At 38.2% G+C, this 9,101-nt stretch overlaps 1 protein-coding gene across 1 annotated transcript; it reads right to left on the reverse strand.

Annotated features, from left to right (window-relative positions):
* Nucleotides 1-1,963: 1,963 nt before the first annotated feature.
* Nucleotides 1,964-6,410, reverse strand: LOC147314685 (extracellular calcium-sensing receptor-like). Its single transcript, XM_086260399.1, has 10 exons — nt 6,221-6,410; nt 5,053-5,350; nt 4,738-4,824; nt 4,512-4,619; nt 4,215-4,381; nt 3,626-4,103; nt 3,317-3,547; nt 3,089-3,212; nt 2,506-2,978; nt 1,964-2,407 (listed from the first exon to the last, which is right to left on the reverse strand). Exons 1-10 carry the CDS (start codon nt 6,343-6,345, stop codon nt 1,964-1,966), a joined length of 2,535 nt encoding a protein of 844 aa, XP_086116525.1. The 5' UTR covers nt 6,346-6,410.
* Between the last annotated feature and the right edge of the window lie 2,691 nt (nt 6,411-9,101).

Raw genomic sequence — 9,101 nt, forward strand, 5'->3', positions numbered from 1 at the left:
GCATAAATATCCAGTGATTTGCACTTCCTCAAATGCAGGCAAGGGGTTTGTTGTGATTAACTTTTTCTTCTGTTAATCTGTTCTTTTTTATTATCCATATAATGTCTGAATTTTGTAGAACATTTCCCTTCTAGCAATCCAGGAAAGAGATATGACATTTTTTTTCATCTCTGCCAAATATGTTGCTTTGATGGCTTGTCTTAATGGAGTCTGTGAGACTAAAGGCTGATTGCTGCTTTTATTGCTTACAACCCTTTAAGTAAAAGTTTGCTGAGTATTAATCAACAAAGTCAGATTCTCAACAGTTCCAGCTTTTTGACATAATAACAGAGTATTTACCCAACTTTACAAACAGCTCCCTTAAAGTATAATGTAACGAACCGCAGCATCATGCTGTTACTTAATGTAGGGCTGCTGGAATTTATAGTGAATTTAGTCATACGTTTATCTCAAGTTCAGTCATTTCTAATACTTACAGTATATCTTATTTTAAGCACTTCATAATAATGATACAATCTTACTAATAATTATTCTAATCTCTGTCACTGTAAACTCTTGGGTAATCTGATAAACATTTAATCTGCATTTACCACATAACAAAAAAACCCCAAAAAACAAAGAGTGATAAATGATGAGAGTAAATAGCTGTACATAGAAAATAGCTGTATCTATGAAGAATTCATGCTCTCATCCTAACATTTTGTCAGTATTTTTATTAATGGATTTACTCGAATCCTGGATGTGTGCATTCTTCACAGTCACTTATATTTTTAACACCAAGCCACACTTCAAATTAATTCTGTATGTCTGGATATTTAAAGACCATTCATTTTATTGAAGTTTTCTCCTTTTAAACCAAATTAATTATTTAACCTTCCAATGGAGATTGTTTATTCTGGTTTCTTCAATTACATCTAGCAAACACAGTTATGATCTAAATGATTACTCTGAAATTAATCAGGCAGGCAGTGCACTTTGAAGAGGAGTTGTATTGGAATTTGCATACAGAGAAGATACAAAGGCTAAGTGTAAACAGGGTGTAGATTAAAAAATAGTTAATAAATGTAAATCAGTGAGGCACTTTTGTCTATGTGCCACTCCCACTCACTTGTTTTCCCTGTCTATCTCAAATGAATGACAGAGGCCCACCATTTCTCCATTTCCCAAAGTATTCCTCTGCCTTGGGAGGAACAACAGATCAATCAGTGTTGGATAATCAATGTTAGCTTGAGAGCAGCTGGGTAAGCCAGGAAAATGTCTAATGCTTTAGTTTGTTATTGTAAGGAACAGCCAAGCGTGATGTTTATATGTAAAGGCCCCAGGAGTAGGATTTAATTAACAAATGACAGCTGGGATTTCTAGAGAGCATACCTCAGATACCCTGGGCCTCATTATTCTATCTCAGGTCAAATCAGCATGGACACCATTGCCAAAACCCATTCATGTCTGGCAATGACTTGTCCTTCAAATTTCCACTGAAGATGTCAAAGAAGTGTGTAGCCTGAAAAATACAACTGTGGGATTGTAAAGAAAAAGAAGAAGAAGAAAAAATAGTGTTCATGCATTCAGTTAACAGGATAATGAACACGTAAAACCCATGTAGTCAGCACTGACTGGATGACCATGATTTGTGTCCATTATTTTGGCGGTGTTCTGATGATGGATGGTGTGTGTGTGTGTGTGTGTGTGTGTGTGTGTGTGTGTGTGTGTGTGTGAGACAGACACACTGAGACACTTGGAAAAGTTCTTAGAAAGAATAAAGGTATCTGACATTTCCTGATATGATAAACAGCAGAAGAGACAATTGACAGCACACTACCACCATCTGGTGGCAAAACACTGATGCCACCACTTGCATTTATTTACCAATCAAATACACACAACTGTTTGCTGATTAATTAGTTTAAACTATGTGAAAAATAGTGAGTGACTGTAAGTTCAGAAATAAAATTAATACAATGTTCTAAAATCTTTTGGATGTGGATGTTTTGGACATGAGATGTTTCCTTGTGTTCTTTTCTGGCCTTAGTAGAATTATGTAGCACTTGGGGGCAAAGATGCAGCCCAGCAATCCATAACTTGAGGCCAAGATAGCAAACACCTCTGTGACTGTGGAGTACTTTCCAGGAGAGCTGATGTAGGCAGGAATAAATGCTATCCACACAGCACAAAAAATTATCATACTGAATGTGATGATTCTGGCCTCATTGAAATTGTCCGGAAGTTTCCTGGCCAGAAAAGCCAAGACAAGACAGAGAAAAGCCAGCAGGCCAATGTAGCCCAGGACCAGAGCATATGCTAGATGGGAACCTTTGTCACAGAGAAGAATGACAATAGGGCTATCACGTGGCATTAGTTTTTGTGGCATTGGGGGAGCAACAACCAGCCATACTGTACAGATGATTACCTTTATTTAAAAAAAAAAAGTACATGTTTAGTATTTCAACTTTTTAAAGAAATGCTCCATAATTATTCTTATCTTAATAAAAAGTAAAAATTCTTTACCTGGACAAGTGTACAACAGGTAATGATTATCCTTTGCTGCAAAGGCCCAAACCATTTTATGACATGACTGCCTGGAAGTGTAGCCTTAAAGGCAATTAGGACCACTATGGTTTTCCCCAGAATGCAGGAGATACAGAGGACAAAGGTAATTCCAAATGCTGTGTGGCGCAGCAGGCAGGACAACTTAGAGGGCTGACTGATGAAGATCAGGGAACACAGGAAACACAGAGTCAAAGACGAGAGTAGCAGGAAGCTCAGTTCAGAGTTATTAGCCCTAACAATGGGGGTGCTTCTGTGACAGTAGAATATGAAGGCCACAAAGCAGGTGCTGAAGATGCCAGTGAGGGAAATAACCATCAGAATGATTCCCATAGTGTCACTAAAGGAAAGGAACTCCATCTGTTTGGGGATGCAGGCAGTCTTCTCAGCACTGGACCAGAACTCTGGCAGGCATTGGATACACTCTATGGCATCTAAAGGAAAGACAGAAAGGCCTTAACTGCCATATTGTGACTTTTCCACAGCAAATGCACTGGGTAAGTCACATTGTAAACAGTAATGTGGCCAAATGGCATTTCCTCACCAGTCTGATTGCTAATCTCCCCAGCTGCACAAACCACACAATCATGGCAGCAAATAGGGAAGTTAGGTCTGATTGCTTTCCGGGTCCCTGGGGGACAAACATTGCTGCATACTGACAAGGGAACCTAAGGCAACGTGGAATCACAAACTACACTGGTCACATAATGAAAACCTGAATATACAAATTACAGTTCAGAAAATTGTTGTTGTATTCTGCTGAGACCCTTACTTTGGTTTGGTTACCAGTCCATAAAATGTTCTCTTCCTGGATTTGAAGTTTATGGTGTGAAGCTGCAGTTGTCTCATCAAATTTACCGACAGTGACAAAATCTATTTTTCCATTTGGCTTCAGCTGCCAGTTAACAAGGTCATACATGGCTCTAGGGTCACCATTCCCATCAAACTTTGTTTCGTCACCAAAAGTGTTGAAATATTTTACCTGTTTTATATAATGAAGCAGCTAGAAAAAAAGTAGATATGATCATTTGAGTAAAGTGACTTCTGTAAATTTATAATGAATTATTAAACAAAGTAGTACCTGCCATGGCTTTATACTGTCCATATCTGGACATGCTTGCTGAAGAAATGGTCCTTTTCCTTTCACACAGCTTCTCATAGCCTTGATTGCATGGGCAAGGGCATACACAGCGTTATAGACATTGTAGGAAATCCTTAGCTGTGACACATCTGAATAGATATTTGCTATGCTCCCCAACTCTTCTGTTCCAGAGCATGGAGGATTACCCTCAGTATTATATTTTTGATCTTCAGCCTCTACACCCAGACTGCACTGAAACACCTCTTCCCAGAAGGGTGCCAGGAAGGGATCATTACTTGCATCTGAGCTTAAGGGATTCAAACGAAGAAGGAAATCTCGCAATCCAGGTATGTCTGCTCGCCGAATGGCAAATCCCATCGAACCCTGGAGGATGTGATGGTACTTTCTAGGGGTGGAAAGAATGGCAGCTGTGCTCCAAGCCTCACTGGCCAGCCATTGTATCCCAGCAAGCTCCATTCTGAATTCATGAAACATGTAGATTTGTGTTTTTACAGTGATAAAAAAACATTATAGACTTAAAGTCAGCAAATAAAACAGATGATACTGAGGACTTGTGGAAGAATCCAACCTGAGCACTTCATCAAACAGAGCTGCTGCGTCTTGTTCCACGGCAAACACCAGAATCACCCAAACCCCAGATGATTGGATGTTGGAAACAATAGATGATATCGTGCTCTGCGCTCTGTTCTTAGGTATAATTTCATGAAGAGCAACACAAGCACCCAACTTTGTAACCTAAGAGAGCAATAAAGAAGATAAATAACAGTAAATATCATTTTCATAGTTATTTTAGTAAGATACTCAAAGAAAAGGAAAAGAATGCAATTTTATTATGAATACCTTTATTTGTAATTGTCTGACTCACCTCATTTACAAAGATATTAGCCCCACCACGACCATAATCATCATCCCCTGCAATCACACCCACCCAAGTCCAGCCAAAATGCTTGACAAGTTGTAGTAGTGCATCTACCTGGCAGTAGAAAAAAAACCAAGACTAACACAGAGAACCAAAACAAAAAACAAATATAAAATAAAACAACAACAAAAAACAATGCAAAATATATTTTTGTTTGAGTGTTGCAGTGAACCTGGAAGAAGTCACTGGGCATGGTCCTTAAAAAGGCAGGGAACTTGTTTTTGTCACTGAGACATGCACAGCTTGAGAAATAGCTAACCTATAAAAACAAAACAAACAAAAAAAATCCCATAAATTTCAATGTAAAATAAAACCTTGATGATGACCGGTATTGAACCTTAAAAGACTCTTAAATTAGTCTGTTGGATTTAATTCACAGGCCTGACCTACCCTAGTGGTAATTCAAAAAAAAAAAAAAAAAATGACAATAAGCAATGCACACTACTATGTCGATTACAGAATATTTTACAAGCTGTGAGAAACCTACCTGTGGCACATGAAAGACTCCCAAGAAATGAGCTACTACAAGAGACTGAGTAGAGCCCCCATCTCCAATCACTGCTGGTATGGACTCATGACAGACTCCTTGCTGGTGTGTATTTCCTGCTGAATTGTTCTCTGTACCCCTTAACTCTAATACAGCCTTTAGAGCCTGATGGGGTGTACTGCATGAATCATATATCTTATAGCCCAGTGTGATGTTGGGAAGGAGATTGCCCTTTCTGTTAATTTCCTCAATGGCAAAGATCATAGTTTGCATCCAACGGAATGTCCGAAAATTAAACCTGGAAGAAAACAGCAAGAAATTTACATTTGAGATGCACGGGTTGACTGGCCAGGGACTAGAACTGGATGATTTCCATTGTTCTGAGTCAGGACTGGTAACTGGCATACCAGTCTCACGTAGTCTCACGTCATGCATGTACAACACATGCACAGTGATGCAAGCAAATAGTTACTTGTTACATGGTACCATGTTGCTAGGATACAAGCTCCTTTCTGTGAGAGTAGACACAAAGTTCACCAAAGCTATCAGGTAGGGGACTACAATGAAAATAATCCTGTCAACTAACATTTGTGACACTTAAATTATCTTAAAGATTAAAGATTTCTAACAAAGGCAATGTGGCACAAGCTAAAGCTAACAAGAAGTCAAATGGGTTGATCTAGTCACAACCCAGCAGCCTCAGTATGCACAAAGGATCACTAATTATAAGGAAAATAATGGAAACAAGTTAAAACAGAGGAAATGATCAGTGTCCTGTTATTTGGTCAATTTATAAACATTCTGGAAAATTATGTCAGCAACTGACATTTGTTTTGTTACATAAACGTGTTGCACCTGTGTAAAGCTGGGGGTACAGTGTGTGCATTAATTACAGTTAATTGTTCTTAAAATAACTTTATTTTCAGTTGGTTCAGTGAGAGAAGATTCTCCAACGTATTGCAGTTTGGGGGAAATTGTAAAGCTTAAGTTATTTTGTATCCATAATAAACAAAATATTTTGCATTAAAAGTTTATTTTTATTTGTACATGCTTTTAATTATAGCTCTTCGGAATCAGCAAAAATGATATTCCCAAGTAACACTATATTTCAACATCCTTAATGTGAAGTTCCAAACAGCAATGTTAAGGATATTTAAAGAACTCTTACCTCGTGCACTGGGTAGACGGAGGTGTAGAAGTGAAAGACAGACTGGGCTCCACCACCATGTCATGAAGGGAGAAGAGTCCTCCTAATATGATGTCCCCTTTTTTTTCCAGTGCAGGCAGGCTCATCGTGCCAGGAATTATCTCACATTGATCTTGGTACGAGTCATAGGCAAAAATCCCTGTCCACAAAAGACTAAAGAGGACAAGCCTTGCTCTTCTCCATGAAAGACTAAACTTTGTTAATGTCAGTGTCATCCATAAAGGGTTCATCCTTTCTGGAAAATAAATAACTATATACATCTGATAGTAAATTTTGCAAAACTTATAGAAATTTGACCATGACCAAAAAAAACTAATAAATTAAAAAACAGTTAACTTGTTAAGAAAAAGCATGAAGAATGCATCATTACATCATTAACTTATGCTGACACAAACACAACATTTAAAGAAATTTAACATACAGTATTTGGCCAACATAAGTTGATTAATATAAGCTCAATCTAGTAGTTAAAATACTTTCTATCAATCTGCTGTATCTTCCACCCCTACCAGTGGTGCACAAATAACTGTATAGTCTTTGGCATCAAGTAAGAGATGCTGCCCTGTATGATATATATGCTCTCTGTCTCATGCTGCAACTGTCAGATTGGCACTATCTCCCTGGAACTTATGATCAAAGGAAACAGAACATGAGGTTCACAACAAGTAACAACAACAACAAGGAACTGGGATGGGCACCTGACCATAATGAAGAAAGACATGAGCTGTCTCATGTCTTAGTGTTATGCCTGACTAGGTATTCATCCTTCAGGGATAAGGAAAGGCACATAGTAGTGCAGTGTTAGACAGGGCTTCTACACTACATCACACGTGAATACATTACTTTTAGAACATACACACAGCTGTACTTTTATCAATATAAAATACATTAAATTGACTTACACTGATTTACTCTAACCCTGAACCCTTTCTCCTACAATTCCCTAAACTTTTAAGGTACATTTAAAATAACCATAATTCAGCCATAATTTGATTTTTATGCTTTTAGGATTTATGTTCTGACTTACTTTTGGTGCCTAAAAGAAAGGTCAGACTCTGGAGTAATTTAGTGATTATTAATGAGTCATTGGTGTGTTTTGCATATTGTTATCAAGACAAACTCTGCAGGCTACAAAACACAGCAAAGCAGAATGAATATCACATGTTGTATGTTGTGCTGCCTCAGGCCATGCGATTGTGTTATGCACCTAATATGTCCCTGAGTGATGCTCAGAAGTGGAAGGATGGTGTCCTAGGAGACAGTGTTTAGTATTAGGATACGATAATCTCTGTATTGTTTAGTTGAGCTTTTTAACAAGACCTTGGGCTCAAAGGATCAAATGCTCTCATGGGAAAGGATTAACATTATTTTATTCTAAAAACAACTTGATGAAAAGAAAAAAAATAGACTGTAGTTAAAAGCTATCCTCGCTGGGAGATGGGTATCATGGTAAGTGAAGTTCCTCTCTTATAACAATACAAAGACAATATAAATGAATCAACTTTCTAAAAAAGGAAGAACAGAAAGAAAATACTGAGTCACAGTTAAGATCTTTGTCTTGCCTTCCTCCCCTCACCCCAACTGGCAGCCCCTCGCTGAGCCTGGTTCTGCTGGAGATTTCTTCCTGTTAAAAAGGAGTTTTTCTTTTCCAATGTTGCCAAGGCACTTACTATGATATGTAGGGGCGGTTTTTCTGTTTTCTTTGATTATTTTAGGAGTTCTCACTTGCAACATCGTCACCATTTTCTCTGCAACTGTTGGAGTTAAGCGTGTGAGAAATCGGGCAGGGCAAACTGTATGGAGATCGCACCAGGCTATTGGTTCTGAATGATTATGATTCACTAACATGGTGGTGAGAACAAAATAGACTGGTATGCAACACCGTTACCACACATTTCTGTCATTTGACTTTAACATTCCATCCTTGTACCTTACATCTCCCATCATAAATCAGACAGACACACATACATATATGCACATATATCATTATACACACACACACACACACACACACACACACAGTTGCTAGCTCATATATAACAAATTAACTTACTGTTCCTCAGATAGATGATTTTGTTGGCCCTTACTGGACACTGACTTTTAACAATACATGAATGGATGGTTGTTAGTGGCATATGAAGGAATCCAGATGAGGGTTGATACCTTCATGTTTGAGGCCAGTGAAGTGTCATGTGTTGACTGTGAAGCAGACAGGTAAGACCCATATGCTGGACAAATGCGCAGTTCATTTCCCCAAATTTGAAGTGTAGACCGGTGTAGACTTTGTGGTCCCATATATCCCACAATTCATAGCGCGGCGGTGGGTGTGGATATTTTGTTTCGAAAAAAACGGCGGATGCCTGAAGCGTGGCCGCCAAAGAGTAAACTTCCAAAAGTAAGTACTGAATATTATGTCACTTATTTATGTGCGATGTATGTTTAATAATGAAGAACATTAAAACATTACTGTTGGCCACATGTTGGCAAATATATGTGTCATTAGTGATGTTTGTACTTTCAGCGTCAACTTGGTTTTAAAGCTTTTACTTTAAAATATACGCTGTTCAATAGTTGACTTAATCTTACAGAGAATGTGATGATTTTATAGATAATTAAAGTCAGTCATATATCCACAAACACAACAAGCTGAAAGTCAGTGATGCTGCTCGGTTTGCAGTCGTGAATATCACGGCACAAGCAGGATTCACTGCATTGTTAATGTTTGCTATGTTATATTGCTGCCTCTGTTCGGTGGTGTCGAGCCAAACAGACTTTAACATGTGTTTGAACGAGCTGACGTTTCACTCGTTAAGCTGAAAGAAAGATGCTTTAATCACAAGAA

The sequence above is a fragment of the Aulonocara sp. 'chitande type north' Nkhata Bay genome, linkage group LG14 (assembly GCF_057382095.1).
Source record: "Aulonocara sp. 'chitande type north' Nkhata Bay isolate Kocher_YH1m ecotype deep benthic linkage group LG14, A_spYH_male_GT1.1, whole genome shotgun sequence".
NCBI classification, from domain to species: Eukaryota; Metazoa; Chordata; class Actinopteri; order Cichliformes; family Cichlidae; genus Aulonocara; species Aulonocara sp. 'chitande type north' Nkhata Bay.